General features: G+C 44.4%; 1 protein-coding gene across 1 annotated transcript in view; it reads left to right on the top strand.

Annotated features, from left to right (window-relative positions):
* The window catches only part of SLC2A1 (solute carrier family 2 member 1), a 29,295-nt gene extending 26,473 nt beyond the window's left edge, over positions 1–2,822 (top strand). Inside the window, exons 9-10 of the mRNA XM_046661094.1 lie at positions 344–547; positions 941–2,822. Of these exons, the coding sequence (XP_046517050.1) occupies positions 344–547; positions 941–1,141 (405 nt within the window). The 3' untranslated portion in view covers positions 1,142–2,822. The remainder of the gene's footprint in view (positions 1–343; positions 548–940) is intronic.
* The last annotated feature ends 14,550 nt before the right edge of the window (positions 2,823–17,372 follow it).

Consider the following 17,372-nt stretch of genomic DNA (forward strand, 5'->3'; position numbering starts at 1 on the left):
TCTCACCCCCGGAATGTTCTCCCACATCCTCCTGCTGCAGGCCAACTGCTCTGCAGCCAGAGCCAGGGGACCACAGGGACCTCTTAGCACCTCCCACTTGCACAGAGGGTAGACTTGAGCTCACAGTCACCCTGCAGGACTTAGATCATCTTGTTCAGATGAGGAAACTGAGACCTAGTGCAGGGTACCCAAGTCACACTGCAAATCCAGGATCAGCCCCAGGCCTCCTGCCTTCTAGCCCAGAGCCCTTAGCCCCGCCCTGGGCTGCCTCTGCAGTTTCTGTTTCCTCTGAGAATCCATCACTGCCCAATCTAACTGTCCTCCCCTCTCTTGTCCTCAACAGGAGCAGCTGCCCTGGATGTCCTATCTGAGCATCGTGGCCATCTTTGGCTTTGTGGCCTTCTTTGAAGTGGGCCCCGGCCCCATCCCTTGGTTCATTGTGGCTGAACTCTTTAGCCAGGGTCCTCGCCCTGCTGCCATTGCTGTCTCTGGCTTCTCCAACTGGGCCTCAAATTTCCTTGTGGGCATGTGCTTCCAGTATGTGGAGGTGAGAACGCTTGTCTCCACACTCACCGTGTCTCTCCTGCATGCCGGCCCCCATAGTGCTGTGCAAAGTGCTGTCCTAGCTGTTCACTGGGATCATGCTGAGGAGGAACTTGAGGCTCAGAAACCCAGTCACATCGCTAAGAATCCTGACCTCAACTCCAGGGGTCTTTCCTTAGCTTGGAATTGTCCCCACTCCCCTCTGTAGTGGGAACCCTTCCCTAGAGCCTGGTACGTGCCAGGTGCAGGCGGTCTCATTTAATCATCCGGCACTCCCGGGTTGCGGGTGGCTGTTCCCTTTTTCAGGTCAAAGGCCCAGAGGTAAGGTGATGTAGCCAAGGTCTTACAACCAGGATCCAGGGTCAGGGCTCCAACCAAGTGTGTCTGTGTCTTTCAGCAACTCTGTGGTCCCTATGTCTTCATCATCTTCACCGTGCTCCTGGTTCTGTTCTTCATCTTCACCTACTTCAAAGTTCCCGAGACCAAAGGCCGGACCTTCGATGAGATTGCTTCTGGTTTCCGGCAGGGGGGAGCCAGCCAAAGTGACAAGACACCCGAGGAGCTCTTCCACCCCCTGGGGGCTGATTCCCAAGTGTGAGGCGCCCCGCACCACCAGCCCGGCCTGCTCCCAGCAGCCCCACGTATCTCTCGGAGCACAGGCTGCTGGATGAGACTTCCAAACTGACAGATCTCAACGGAGCCGGGCCTGGGGCTCTATTTTCTTCAGCCAGCAATGATGTCCAGAAGAATATTCAGGACTTTCATGGCTCCAGGATTTTAACAAAAGCAAGACTGTTGCTCAGATCTATTCAGACAAGCAACAGGTTTTATAATTTTTTTTATTACTGATTTTGTTATTATTTTTTTATCAGCCAGAGTCTCCTGTACCCACCCCCCAGGCTTCACCCTGAATGGCTCAGTGCCTATGGGTGGGGACCAAGCCCTACCTAGACACTTGCCTTCTTCACCAAGCTAATCTGTAGGGCTGGACCTGTGACCAAGGACACACTAATCGAACCACGGACTGAGGCTTCTACTCAAGAGGTGGCTCTGGCCGCTCCCTTCTGTTGGCCTGGATCTCCCCACCCTAAAGGTCAGGCTCCATTAGGATTTGCCCGTTCCCATCTCTTCCTACCCAACCACTCGAATTAATCTTTCCTTGCCTGAGACCAGTTGGAAGCACTGGAGTGCAGGGAGGAGAGGGGAAGGGCCAGAATGGGCTGCCAGGTTCTAGTCTCCTTTGCACTGAGGGCCAGATGATCAATCACTATGAGAGGAGGGCCACGGGGAGGCTGATAACTCACTGCTCAAGAAGACATGGACACTCCTGCCCTGCTGTGTATAGATGGAAGATATTTATATATATATTTTTTTTGGTTGTCAATATTAAATACAGACACTAAGTTATAGTATTTCTGGACAAACCAACTTGTAAATACACCACCTTACTCCCTCTGTAACTTACCTAAACAGATATAAATGGCTGGTTTTTAGAAATGTGGTTTTGAAATGCTTGTGGGTTGAGGTGTGGGAGAGAAGCAACGGCTGGAATGGCCTCACACTTTTTGACTTGAGGTCCAGTCCCTTCCAGGCACCTCTGTTTGGTGTACTCTACTCTATTGCTCAAAAAGCTATATGATCCCTATTACCCAGAGAAAATCTAAATATCTTGGCATTCAAGGCATTCCCATTTTCCTTCGCATATGATAGATGGTATTCAAAAAATGACAGCTATGTGCTAAGCTTGATGCCCAGGCCTTGACATGCCTTATCTTGAATGTGAGGTAAGTACTATATGTACATTTGACAGGTTCAAAGAGATTATGTGCCTGAAGTGTCACAGCAAATAAGCCAAAACCCCTGCTTTTAGCAATTACGCTACACAAGCCCTACCCCATATCCAGCTGCTCCCCACACCCCCATATAAGCAAAATGAAACATGTTCATTTCTTGGGCCCAGTGAGCTGTCAAGCTGCCTTCTCCCACCCATTTCATTTGCAAATGCCCCCTCTGGTTCCAGCTCATGTGTTACTGCCTCCGCTTTAAAGACTTCTGACCCTTGTCTCTCACCCCTGAATTCCAAGACCGCTTCATCTGTTCCTTTCCTGTGACACTATACCCTTCCACCCTTTATCGCAGGGCCCAATTTCTCCCACATCTCAATTTCACGAAAGAAGTCTCCCTTTGGTTCATCTGGGTCTTCAGCACTAAGTGCAGAGCTTGGCACACAGCAAGCACTCCGAAAATATTTGATGTAATAAAACACCAAGGATATTTGTCCCGAGACTCGGCTGACAATGGGTAGGGGTGGGGGGTGGAGACCGGTAATTTGCCTGTCGAAGCCTTCATAACTGCACACAAGCAAAACTATAAAATCTTGGCATGAAGTGGGGTTTTAAGGAGGGGCTGAGAAGGGAAAACGGATTTAATAAATGTAATTACCTACGTGTATTATCATCAGGTACAAAGAATCTGAGGAGTTACCCCTCCCCATCTCACAAGTGAGGAGTGAGGTTTAGAGAAGGGCTGGGGTCAGGTGGGACGGAGGAAGCCTTACGTGTACCCAAAAAAAGCTTCTGTTGAAAGGAGTTATCTCTAAGCTTTACGAGGGGGCCCCCCGGAGGGACAGTGCAAAGAGAAGAATCAGGCCCAGCCTGCCAGGGGTGCACTCGGGGGTCTTAAAATTTATGGCGGCACTCTGGCAGCTGTTCCGCCGAATGGAAAAGACACAAACCGGGGGCGGAGATAGGGCGGGGCGGGGGCGCCAGCCGCCAGAGCGTACGGATGCAAAGCAGATGGCGCGCAGAACCCGTGCCGCTCCTTGGCGCCCGTGCGCCAGAGCCCCTGAAGCCGGGCAGAGCCTGGCGGCGCCCCAGCGCCACCCCGGTCCAGCGCTCCAGACCTGGATCTAAAAAGTACCGAGAGCCCACTCCCCGGTTCCCTCCCCGCACTGGGTTCGCACCTAGCTGCCGAGCGCCGGCCATTTCCCAAACTGCGGGGCGCACGCAGGCGCCGGGAGCCGGGGCCCGCCCAAGTCATGGCCCACAATGCTCCGGGAGGCACAGCTTCCGGTCCCTTGACGCCTTTTCTCTAGGGACCGCAGTCCACCGCGGGTGTAGATTGGGGGCCGGAGCGATCATCCATCCCCCGCAGACCCTAACTGCCGTGCTCCACGTCAGGCTCAGCAATCGCGTACCCACATCGCGAGCCTCCCTTTGTCCACACGCAGGAGGGGCGGAGCTATACGGCGTCTCTACCAATCAGAGCCGCACGGTTGGGATGCCGAGGGGCGGGCTCCAGGCCTCCACCAATCGCTGCTCCGGGAGGCGGCCCAGGCGGCGATCCAGGCGCTGGCTGTTAGGGGTGCTGTGCACGTGGGTCTTCTGGGAGATGTGTTTGCTCCAGGAGCGAGCCACGGTGGCTGCTTTAGCGCCAGCACTCTGGGCAGTGTAACTCACCTGGGCTACCTGTTGCGCAAAGTGACGTCTACGGTTTCTTACGAAAGGGGTGAATAGGTAATGGGGCTGCTCCCAGGCCGTCATCTTTTCCAGCGCTAAGTTCGATGACAGTTTTGTGACATCGTTTATCTGATATCCTGGGCTTAAAAGTCGCCTTTCCCTCGAAACCTTCCAGATCAGGTTCCCCCACTGGACCCCAAAGAGTCCTGTTTCCCCCATCAAAGCTCTCTCCACACTGTACAGGAGTTGACTGTCCTTCCACCAGACTGGGGAGGCAACTTCTAAGTCATCCCTTTGTCTCCAATTCCCACCACAGAGTATGGTCTGGAGTGTTGAATGAATGCACGAGAATTTAGACTCAAAGTGGTTCCACAATCTGAGTTCTTCAGAGCGGTTTTAGGCACACAACCCAACAATTCAGAATGTGTATTTAATAATAGGGAAAGAATATTCATTCTCGCCTGTCAAAACTACATTTTTAATGCCCCCTCTCTCAAACTATGATTTTTATTTGTTTCCTACAAATCTGACCCCTTCTGTCCTTTGCAATTGCTGGCCATAGTGCAGCCACTCATCATCTCTCCTAGGACCACTACAGCACCTCTTCACTGTTCTCTCTGCTTCCTGTCTCTTTCCTCTCATTCTCCACGCTGCACTCTTGGTGATCTTTCTAAAATGCGCATTTAGTCATGTCTCTCTCCTGCTTAAAACCTTGCCTGGGTCCCCATTTCCCTTAAGATAATGTCCAGCTTCCTTAGCCGGGAAATTCAAGGCCATTCACCATCAGTTTCTAGCTCTCAGATGCAGCCTCATCCCTCACCACTGCCCACGACCCCACCCCAATTGATGCAGGCTCAGTGTGCCAAGGAGTAGAAAGAAAGATTTCTTGGATTCTCAAGGTCTGGTAGTAGTGCTCCTTTATTCAGAGAATAGCATGGGCACAGGACCCATGAGCAGTAAGAGCCACAACATGGGGACAGGACCCATGGGAAGTGAAGAGCTGCAATGGGTTGAGGGTAGGGCTAAATTTATAAAGCATAGTATGTGAGTTATTTCTTTACAAGACAAAGGAAAGATCATGAAAAACATTGTTAAAATGGTATCAGTGTAGGTGGGGTCTGGTTATTGGGTAGCCCTATAACTTTGGATAAGAATCAGGTCAGATCAGGTCAAGACGTCCTATGCTTCCTAGAGGATGATATAGATCTGAATGTAGGGCAGATGCCTTGGGCTTCTCTCCCTGGGGCAGCCTTGATCCTCATCATAAAATCCCCCCTGAACCCATTTGGCCCTGAAATCTTTTGGGGATATAGACTATGGTCAATCTTCCTTAACTACTTCCAGCTGTACAAAGTCATAGAGCTGTCCCTAAATGGGGCCATAGGGGTACCGGCAGAAAGTTCAGTGGACAGGAAGGTTGCATCCAGAGTCCAAGGCTGACAAGGTATACAGATCCTCTGGAGATGAGAGAATCATTTGACAAGAAGGGGTCCAGGAGGTGAAACTGTTGACATGTGGAAGACAATGAAATATACAACAAATTATAATAAGAAATACCAGCAATGTGATTAACCCAATGAATAACGCTTTGATAGTAGTCGAGAGGCCTTGACCTGACCAGGAGTCCAACCAATCATTTAGGGATAGGGTAGGGTCAGACATGGATTTAATTTGGTGGCTTATATGAGATAGGAAGCCAGAGATATTTTGATGGTAGTCAGGAATATAGACACAACATTCAGTTTTTATAGTGGCACAAGGTTTAAATTTTCGATTTAAAGAAAGTCCAGGTTCTGCTCAGGTCCAGCCTGAACTTAAGCTCAACTTGGTGACAACAGAGGTGGTGATGAATGAAACAGACACAGAAAGAAAAAGAGGAGATCAGGTCTCCCCCTCCTGGCCTCTTCCCGATGGTTATCAAGATAAGAGTCACATAACAGTTCCCATGCTGGGGCACACAACCCCAGCAGGACAGTTCACAGAATAAATCACAGGTCTCCTATCCTCATAACCAACTCAGTAGGCACCTAAAATACTCAACAAGTCAACTGCCAAGAGAGGGCGCCCCACTTAGGGTCGCCAGGGTGATCAGGCCCAGAAACCAGAGTGGGAGCTCTCAGGGGTGGAGCTTTTGACTCTTTGAAGATTCCTTAGTTTCTCGGTTGCAAAGCTCAAACAGAGACCAAAATGGCCACTGTAACTTTAAGAGATGAAAGGAAAGTTCCATTACCTTGAAAATCCTCCCTGAACCTAGGGCAGCATCCTACCCATTGTTCCTCCTGTGGGGTTCCTATAGCAAGGGGTGATGGGGGAGGGGGCGCCCCCTGCATTGCATCTCTTGTATGTCTTCCCTATTGTGCCTGGCAGTAATAGGTGCCTGGTGAATGGTTCCAGAGATAAAAGAATAGAGAAAAACAGTGAGGAATTTTCCACTGATCTGGGGGATATTCTACCCAATTGTGTCCTGGAGCCATTCTCCCAAGAAGGGGTTCCCACACTTAACCAAAGTTTAGAGTTTGGTACTTTCCTCGAACCAGAGTCCTGATTGGGACTTTCCCACAGTTCAGTGTGGTCAGGAGCCATAGGGAGGGATGCCAATCCAACCTTAGGAAAAGAAACCTGCCACAGGAGTCTTGGAGATTGGCAACCGTCCTAATGACTTAAGTGGTCGACCTGTGCCCATGTAAAATTTATATATTAGAGATAGGATTAGGAAGGAATGGATTAATTCATTCTTCATCACCCTTATGCTTAAGGTACTGATTCTCTTTGAGCTGGATGCCATGGTTTGCCCCATAGAGTAGCCATGGGCAGCAAACATGGATTCATACAGCTGTCTGAGAAGGTTCCCGATGGAAAAGTGAATTTAGATCCATCCTTGAAAAAGAGGAAGGCACAAAGAAGAAAAGGGCACTTACCAGAACTTAAGATCACAAGCCGATGAAGCAAGATCCCCATATAGGCCACCGGAAGAAATGATACGGGCTCAGTGAGCTGAGGAGTCGAAAGAAAGATTTCCTGGATTCTCAAGGTCTGGTAGTAGTGCTCCTTTATTCAGAGAATAGCATGGGAACAGGACCCAGGGCAGTGACGAGCTGCAATGGGTTGAGGGTAGAGCTAAATTTATAAGGCATAGTATGTGAGTTATTTCTTTACAAGACAAGGGAAAGATCATAAAAAACATCGTTAAAATGGTATCAGTGCAGGTGGGGTCTGGTTATTGGGTAGCCCTATAAGTTTGGATAAGAATCAGGTCAGATCAGGTCAGGACGTGCTATGCTTCCCGGAGGATGATATAGATCGGTATGTAGGGCAGGACGCCTTGGGCTTCTCTCCCTGGGGCAGCCTTGATACACATCACCAACCATCTTCCAGGCATTGATTACTCTGTCCTCTGACCTCCATGTACTCCTTCCCCTACAAGCCTTTGGGGTTCCCTCTACACAGACTGCCCTCCCAGCTACTCTTGTTTTCCACCAGGTAATCACATCCCATCACAGCCTAAGGAGTTGGCTGAGGAAACTCCTAGTTGGGGCCTGGCTCATCATTCTTTGGGACACTGCTGCCACTACTCTTTGTTGTGTGAACATTTAGGTCAGAGCAGGTTTTAACCTCAACCTCTCAGGGGTTCAGAGAGAATAGATTGCTTTGGAGATAACCCTTTACTAGGACTATTTCAACAAATCCATTTGGAAACCCTGTCCCTGGCACCCCGGAATTATCTTCCTAAAACAGTGTCTGACCACATTACTCTATGGCTTAATGCTCCCCACTGTCTCATGGTAAAACCCAAATTCCTTAACCTAGCAGTCAAGATCTTTCACATTCTGGTCTTTGGAGACCTTTTCTCCCAATACTCTCCTTTAACACCCTAAGATCCAGCCAAGTGACATACTCAGTGTTCCCTGGACAGCTTCTCACCTAACTGTCTCACCCTAAAACTTTTTGTTCAAGCTCCTTCTTTCTCCTGGTCTGCCTTTGGTCTGTCCAAAGTCTGTCTGATCTCAAAAAGACCAAATTAACTGTCACTTTCTCCATGAAGCGTTTGTTCATTCCTTCAACTGTTGCTTAACTGAGCACTTAACATACACTCTTTGCCGATCTTTCTCCTAAGCTATGTGTTGTCTTGGAAAGAACATGGTTTCTAGAGTCAAATAGAGCTGATTTCAGATTCTTGCTCTGCTACTTAGCTGAATAACCTTGAGCAAGTCACTTCACCTTTCTGATCTTCAGTCTTCTCATCCGTTGTGATATGAAATAAGATAATGTATGTGGAGTGCAGGTATCAGCTGGAGTTACTCCATATTCCCCCTTCCACACTATTCAGAAAATCACCCCCAAGATTTCTGTGAATTCCCAGGGATCTCTTCCATTCCCAAGGTCATCTCTGGCTCTGATGGTCGGCAAATTCAAAGGTCCAAAGGCGGGACCACGTTTGGTGTGTTGGAGGACCAGCAAGGAGGCCAGGGCGTCTGGATCAAGGTGACAGGTAGGTGAGATCACAGAGGTGGCAGGACGCCAGATCATGCAGGGCCTTGTAGATCACTCGAGGACCTTGTTTTTTGTTTTGTTCTGTTTTTTAAGGTAAGAAGAGACTTGACACTTTTGTTATTTTATTTGTGTTAATTATAAGCGGTTACAGTCAGCAGGTTCATTATTATAGGGTTGGTGAGCAAATCCAGCCTCCTATGGCATATTTTACACCTTTGAGGCGACCAACACCATTCCTTGCATTTCAAAATATATAATTATCTATGATAAAAATACAGCTGTAAGGTCACAACAACCCATGGAAGATAATTAGGAAAACAATCCTCTATTACAGTAATTTCGTTGCCCTTTCTAGCAAGGAGTCTTCAGAATTCAATTGCTCTCTGAGACAAAAATAAGTATAAAGAATAAGTATAGATTCAACTTAAACTTTATAAAAACTGGTAGGTAAATATTCTCTCACCTCTCTCCTTTCTTTCCAAGCAGAGGGTACAAGATCTATTGGTGCTTTGTCTTTTCAAGAATGCTTGTGCCAATAGGCTTTACTCAAAGTTTCTCATGACGTACCTTTGACTCTTGTCGCCTTGGGTTTAAAATCTAATTTTAAACAAGGTCCATCAAAGTATTCGGGGCTTATAATTTCTTTCCACACACCGTAGTGTAGGTTGGGATGTAACTACAGTGAGTCTCCGTCCCCCTACAGCCCTGACATCTGGTTCTCAGTGGTAGACCTCAAAAAGCAGTGAGGGTAGAGGTGAGAAGTGTGGGCTCTGGGTCATGTCGCTTAGGGACAAAACCTCATCACTTCTTATTGTCTTTTTACAGAGGTGGGAGTGGAGGCTAAGACAAGGGACACAGTTAATAATACCTACCCCGGGTGCCTATGAGGATTAGACAAGACCAAGTGGATATGCTCTTAATGTAGTGCTTGACCATAAAAATGGTAAAAATAGGAGCTATTATTATTTCCTGACACTTTATTTCTCCATCCCTGTCATGTCTTTGAGCTCTGCTTTCTATTGGCCAAGATTATAGCTAGCTGATCTCCCAAACTAAACGCCTACTGAGGAAGCCAAGGTGAGTGCCAGCTTTGCCATCCCTGCTTGGAGGTTACCTATATTTATGGCCACAGTGATCCCTGGTGGTGAAGTTTCTGTCTTTAATACCAATAGTAGCTGATGTTTAGGTAGTGAGTGATATTTGTCAAGCACCATTTTAAATCCATGACATATATTAATACATTGAATCCTAACGACAACCTATGAGGGAGATACTATGATTAGGCCCGTTGTGTAGATGAAGTCATTGCAGTTGGGCCACCAACATGAACCACACTCTTGACCGACCTCCTATTTCCATCATGGCTTAGCTGCCTCCTTGGCAATCAAATCGAGAGGGAAAACCCATCTTCTTATCTCCTATTACTCTGCCCAAAAGAAGAGGCAGTTATTTCCATTTATTGCTGAACAAACTGAGACATAAAGAAGTCCAGCAGCTCTGTTCTTGTCAGATCATCACCCCTAGGGGCAGTGCTACGTGCTTTCTGTCAAGTGCAGCTACTTATGTACCTGAAGTGTGGTGGCTAAGAAAATGATCTTGAAATAGGAAGCACAGAGTTTTAATCTAAGTAATGCTGCATATTGACTCTGTGACCTCTCAGACTCTGTTTCTTTCGCTATGAGATAAGGATAATAACTGACTCTATCTCACAGGGTGTGCTTAATATTGAATGAGGGACATGCAGGTCAAGGGAAGCGTCTGGCAGGCCTTGAGTGAGGAGGATGCGCAGCTGCCCAGGGCCACATATAGAAGCAGCAGGGTTTGTGTTTGGCCGGAGGGTAGGCTGGTCCCTCTTCACCTTCAGAAGAAGCCCTCCATGTTTATTTCAGACCCACACACAGTGAGAAAAGTGTGTCACAGTGGGCTGTCTTCTCTCACTAGCCTCTCACTTCAGAGAGGTAGGAGGGAAATGGAATGAACGGCTCTCTCTAGGGCCTGAATGTCTCCCTTGCAGCTTTGCTCCTGTTCCTAAGCAAGGCTTGGCTTCTGAGTGGTCACTGCCACGCTCTTGGAATGGGTGCAGTTGAAGATGTCCTTCCTCTGCACAGCCCAAGTGAAAAATGTCAGGAACTGCACTTCACAGAGGCTCAAGTCCAGGCACCCCACACACCCTCCCCTGGAACTGAGCAGCACTCCTTCCATGTCTGCAGACGTGCTGTCTCTGGGACAGTGCTCCATTTCATAGGGTGTCTGGCAGCATGGGTCTCGGATTTGTCCCAGTCTGCCCTCTATGTCTATGGTTTGGTGGGTATCTGGGTCGATTTGTGGCTAGGTTCTTCACATTGTTAACAGATTAATAGGAGTAACCCTGAGCCAGGACCTGGACCTATTCTGGGAGCCCTCTGACCTGCCTATCCCCATGCCCCAGGCCTTGGGCATCAGGAACTTTATGGGGGTGCTCCATAGACACAAACTAACAACCTTAAACCACCCAACATCACACACGACAACCCAATCCTCTATAGGACTCAATCCATTACCAAGCGCTCTATGGTGGCCCATTCTAACCTGGATCTGGGCCAAAACCAATCACAGTAACTAATATCTTCCATGTATCTCTTCCCTTAGATTAGGTGCTCCTTAAAGGCCACTAGAACACTGTCCCCAACGGGGATCAGCCTAACACAAAGAAGTTATCAATAAGTGTTTGATGAATTTGACTTTCCATCCTTACACTACATAGCTACCACCCATAATAACATAAAAACACTTTTCCATCTTCATTTTCCTTTCTTTTCTGAGGTAACAAACTCAGGCTCCTATAATCTGGGTTTTGTTCATTTAGACAAGTCCCTAAACAGCTTTCATGTCAGTCACTGAAGCAAGGCAAGACAGGTATCCCTGCCTTCAAAATGCAGCAATGGGAAAAATCAAGGATACACAAGTAAGTTCTAGCATATAGTGATTCTGGGCCAAAAGGAAGAGTGTATGTTAGCAGTAAACCTGAGTAATGTAGGGAGGTACTCCCAAGAACCTGAAGTGAGACAGGTAAGTTTGCCTGCTGCAGTAGACATCTGTTTCTGCTGCCTGTCATCCAATCCCCTTGTGGTGGAGTTGACTCCAGGCACGGCCGGTTAAACATCACATTCCTCCAGACACAGTGATTGGTTCCAGAAGAGACGCGTGAGCTAATCTGAGTCAATGAGATGCAATGATTCTTTTGTGTGAACAGTTGGGAAAGAGGCCGCAGTTTTTAGCTGTACTTGAGCCCAGACGGATGGCACCAGTCCTCTTGCACCACAGGAGAAAGAAAGCCTGTCTGTGAATGGAGCCAACACAGACAGAGGGCCAGAGAGAAGCAGGGTTTGAGTCTGTAGGAACCCTGCCTGAAGCCAGGCTTTTCAGTTACGTGAGCCAATAGTCTCTTTCCTTGAGCTGAAATTGACTGCTTAGCTATAAAATCAACCTGCAGTGCATATTAGCGGACATCGATTAAGTCACTTCAAATGTTTTATTGCATTGCTCTGAAGCCACTTGACTTTCCATGGGGTCGGTTGGTCAGGAAAGCCACATACGAACTAGTTAAGAGCACAGGCTTTAGAGGCAGGCGTGCATGGAGTTGACTGCTGGCTTCTTAACCTTTCTGAGCTTCAGTTTCTTCGTTGGTTAAATGAAGATAATAATAGCGTCAATGTGATTTTTTTTCTTGTCTCAAGGCAGATTTTGTGATCACAAAAGACTGTTTACAGCATCTTAGGTTTTAAATCAATATTAAATTTTTCATCTACAAACTCAAAACCCTGGTTTTATTTAAGATTTAAAAGTTCAGTTTTTACAAGTATACTGTTCTATTTGTAAGTTGATTATATTTATATCAAATAATAATTAGGCTTAAGGGGATCTTTTATTATTGTTCAAGTAACTTAGGTAGAACAAACTAAATTCCGTTAAATAATTGATCCCGTTTTTAAACTTATAAGCTGTACTTGCATTAAGCATTTTAAACTGAATTTGTAAATTTCACATATTCCCTTTTCATTTCACACCTGTCATATGCCTGATCAATCAGGCTTCATCCTGAATAAGCAAGTCCTTCCCAAGGACTTAACAAAAACTGGTTACTTATATATAAATAACATATGTATCTAGTGGATCTAGTTGTCAAATAGTCCAATACTATTTACAAACAATTAAATTTTCTTACAGCTCACAGGTCTAATCCATCAAATTAGGCTAATTTATCAGATTCTTCAATCTGCCATATTATTTCAGAATTACACTTTAAGTGCCAAACACACACACATATACACACACACAAGCTTGTTTCAAACACAAAAGCATTAATATGGTAGGTTTGATTTACTTGTCATCTCTATTTTAATTCTAAGCCTTTTCAGTTTTGAAAAGCCACTTGCTCACTGAGAAAGAAGTTCTAGCATCTCCAAGGAGTTAGATTACTGGGTCAACAATTCACCATCGTGATAGAGTTACCTCTGGGGGGCCATGTTGAGGGGACCGGCTCAACAATTCATGGCGGTGATACAGTTACCTTCTCAGGAAGGCTGGGGTTCACGTCTTAAAACAAGCTGAGGCTATTGGGTTGACAGTTTATTAACACAGTAAGATCATTATCCGTCAGATTTGATGCTGGGGAGCAGGTTCTGAGCCTTGCAGGTTTCCAGGATGAATCTACCTGAGCCGAATGTGGATACCACGAGCCCTTTTTATAGTCACTGTAACAAGTGTGGACTTCTAGTCCATATCCTCCTCCTGGGTTCAAACTACACCCTCTGTAATTCACCTGGTGCAAATTTGCAACCTCACCCAGGTTGCAAGAGAGGAAACCTCTCATGGTTTGAGTGGGTTCTTGAGCTATCTAAGATATTTTAATGCAGTTGTTCTTTAAAAAGTACTGAGGCCTTTCCACCCTTCTTCCAGGATTCCCATGTAATTGTGGAATTCCCAATAATTGCTCTGGGTGCAGCCTGAGCATCAGGATTTTCAAAGCTCCCCAAGTGGTTCTAACATGCAGCCAAGGTTGAGAACCATTGTTATGTCTTCTCCTCTAGCTCTAGAGACATACGAATTTTATTGCATCAGATCTTGAACACTTCTCATACCTCTCCGTGTCTGCCGCAAATTGTGTTGATTATAGGAAAGTTATAATACAGAACAGGGGTTAAATTTTAGGCCCTAGAGTTAGACTGCTTAGGTTAACCTCAAGTGAATGTCTTGCCTTCTCTGTGCCTTAGTGTCACTATCTGTAAGATGGGGATAATGATTGTACCTATCGCCTTAGGTTTTTAAAAAAGTAGGAATAAGTAGGCATCATATGTGTAATGCTTACTGAACAGCCCCTGCACATATTAGGTGCTCAAGAAATGTTAACTACTCTTATTATCATTATTTTTCATGCAAATGATCACATAATCTGCAAATAAATCTCTTCCTTTCCAATCTTTATACTTCCTCTTTCATATTGGGGTCTTATTATGTTGGTCAGGACCTCCAATATCATGGTGAGTATTAGTGGTGATAGAAGTACCCCATCTTATTGGCCTGTTTAGCTACCAAAGTTAAAGGAAATACTTCTAAGGTTTGGAAGCATACTTGTACTTTAAAGTATGAAGTTTGATGGAGGTTTTGCTATAGATGCTCATTCTTATATGCAGGAATTTCTCTTCTTTTCTTATTTTTGAAGAGGCACTGAATTTTATTGCATGCTTTCCTTGCATCAAGGGAGGTGATCATGTGGTTTTCCTCCTTTATTAAGATGAATTCCATCTTTTGAAAGGACAGTATTAATCAAAGAGGGGAAATTGAGAAGAGGAATTTATCATATAGGAGGAGGAAAAGGCATCAGGGTTAACTAAAAGAAATAAAACTAATTAAGTCAGTAAATTTGGGAGAAACTATTCAGATCAGTCAGACCTTTGGAAGAGAGAGGAAAAAAACAAGGAAAAATTACAGACTGTTTCCATTTTTGCGGCCACAAAAGTGAAGGTTTCAGGAACACAGTGGGTGATTAACCAAGCAGAACTGAAGTCTCAGAGATGCTGCACTGCGTCCCCTCTGTTCTTTGCTGCCCTTTCCTCTTTCCACTTGCAATAGGTGCATTTTCCAGCTTTTTGTTTTTTCTGAACTTTTTATTTTGAAAAATAATCCCGAGGAAAGGTGAGATTATAGCACAACGAATTAATAGCTTATCCATCACCTAGGTTCGCCAGTTGTTAACATTTGGCCACATTTTATTTATGTAAGTATCCATCTATATATTTTTTTCTTTTTCTGCTGAACCATTTGAAAGTTCCAGACATCATGACATTTTATGCCTGGATACACAGCATGTAACTTTTTAAGATCAAGAACATTCTCCTACATATCTGTAATACCCTTATCACAGCCAAGAAATATGACATTAATATAATTATATCCAATATACAATAACATACTAAAATTTCATACTAAAATTTCATCAGTCATTCCCAAAGTTACCTTTATAACTTTTTTCCTATTTGATCTAAGACCCAATTAAGGATCCCGTATTGCATTTGGTTGTCAAGCCTTTTTAGTGTCCTTTAATCTTTATCTTTAATCTAGAACAGCACACACACACATGTGCATGTGTGCACGCATACACATAGATAGTATTTTATGACTCTACTATTTTTGAAGAATCCAGGGAAGTTGTCTTTTAGAATGTCCCACAGTCTGGATTTGGTCACTTTTCTCCCACAATTAGATTCAAGTTAACCATTTTTGGCAAAAATACTGCATACATGATGTTATGTACTTCTCATTACATCACATCGTGAGGCACATAATGTCAGTTTGTCTCACTGTTGGGGATGGTTAAGTTTGATCACTTGGTTCAGGTCCCAATTTTAAAGGTAACTTTTCCCCTTTGTAGTTAATCAAGTAACCTATGGAATGATACTCTGTGTAAGTATCCTGTTCTGCAACAATCTTTCACCCAATGGTTTTAGCATCCATTGATGATCCTTACCTGAATCTATTCATTACACTGAAGTTAGCTCTACCTTGGGAGAAGGTCTCGGGAGGCACTTACAAGGGATTTACGCAGAAGACAAAGACATGATGTCATGAAAGAAAAGATTATCTTAGGTCTTTACACTCAAAGAGAGCTTCTGGGTTCTGGATCCATAAAACAGTCAAGTCTCCTGTCGATTTCAATCTAGTCAGTTTAAGTTAGTCACTTATGCGGTTGCACATCTATTTTATCTGTGTGTTGAAATTGTTAGCCTTGCTGTGTGAATGAACGCCAGACATTCGTTCCCTATGTAATTCGGCCTGGATCAGAGTAACTGTCGTCGCTGACTGCTTTGACTGTTCTCCTGGCTTGTGCTATTGCCTGCAAAGAAGTAGTGGGACTAGGTGAAGAAGCCAAAAACAGTGACGGAGTGTCTAATTTTCGAAAATCCGTACATCCCTGGAATAAGCTGTACTTTGGTTGTAATACATTATTTTTAAATTTACTATTGGATTTAAAATTTAATATTTTTATTTAGAATTTTTGCATCCATGTTCACAAATGAGATTGTCCATTCTACTGTTCTTAAATAGTTTTGGCATCAATATTATATTAACTTCTTAAAAATGAGTTGGATAATTTGTCCCCTTTGGAATAACATGTGTAAGTTAAGAATTATCTGTTCCTTTGAAAGGCTAGTAAAAATTCACCAATAAAACAGTCTGACTTCATTGCTTTTAAGGAAGAGACTAGATAAATAAGTTGTGGCATTTCCTCTAATACAATAGTATTCGTACAATAGAGCAGTAAAAGTCAAAGAACACAGCGTCATGCAATAAAGATAAATCTCAAAACCATAAAGCCAGTTACTCTTGTTATCCTTGTTTGTTTTGCTCTTGTGAACAATGCTACTGTAAACATTCTTCTACACGTCTCTTGGTGTGCACGTGAGAGAGTCTCTGTAGGACATTTATCTAGTAGTAGAATTGCTAGCTTGTAGGGTACATGCATGTCCAACTTTTTAAGGTAATGCTGTACTATTTTCCTAGGGGCTTTTCCAATTTACACCAGTATCAGCAACATCTGAAAGCCCCCGTTACTCCATAGTCTAGCTAACATTTGGTATTATCTAACTTTGACATTTGGTGGTTGTCAAATTTGGATTTTATTGTGGTTTCAACCTACATTTCCCTGATTTCAAATGAACCCGAAAATTTTTTCATGTGTTTACGGGTTACTCGTGCTTTCTCCTGAGTGAAAATACTCCTCATTTCTTTGTCCATTTTGCTAATGGACTTGTCTTTTTCTTATTGATTTATAGAAGTTATTTATCTATTCTAGATATTAAATCTTACTCAGTTTTATGTGTTGCAATTATTCTTTCGGTTTGCCGCTCATCTTTTTGCTCTCTTTATGTGAATAGAAATGCTTAATGTTCACGTAGTCACATTTATTGATTTTCTTCCTTTTGGTTTATTCTTTTTTGGTTAGATTAAGAAACATTTTCCTATCTTGCAGCCACAAATACAATCTTCCATATTGTCTTCTCTAATAGTTTTCTTTTCCTATGAAGGTCTTTAATACTCTAGGAATTGATTTTTATGTATCTTGTAAGATAGGGATCCAGTTTTATTTTGCCTCTAATCGATAATCAATTGTCCAAACACCATTTACTTTAGAGAGTCTGTGGTTTGTTTTTTCTTTTTAATTTTCAATTTTGAAATAATTTTAGATTCACAGGTAGTTGCAAAGAAAGTCAAGAGGCCCTGTATAGCCTTCACCCATTTCCCCTCGGTGGTTATTGAGTTGGAAAAACTCAGTTTCCTTCTGTTTATCCTTTACTCTCATACCACTGCCACACTCACAACAGTTCTGATACCAGAGGTGAG

The sequence above is a fragment of the Equus quagga genome, chromosome 5 (assembly GCF_021613505.1).
Source record: "Equus quagga isolate Etosha38 chromosome 5, UCLA_HA_Equagga_1.0, whole genome shotgun sequence".
In the NCBI taxonomy this organism is placed as follows: Eukaryota; Metazoa; Chordata; class Mammalia; order Perissodactyla; family Equidae; genus Equus; species Equus quagga.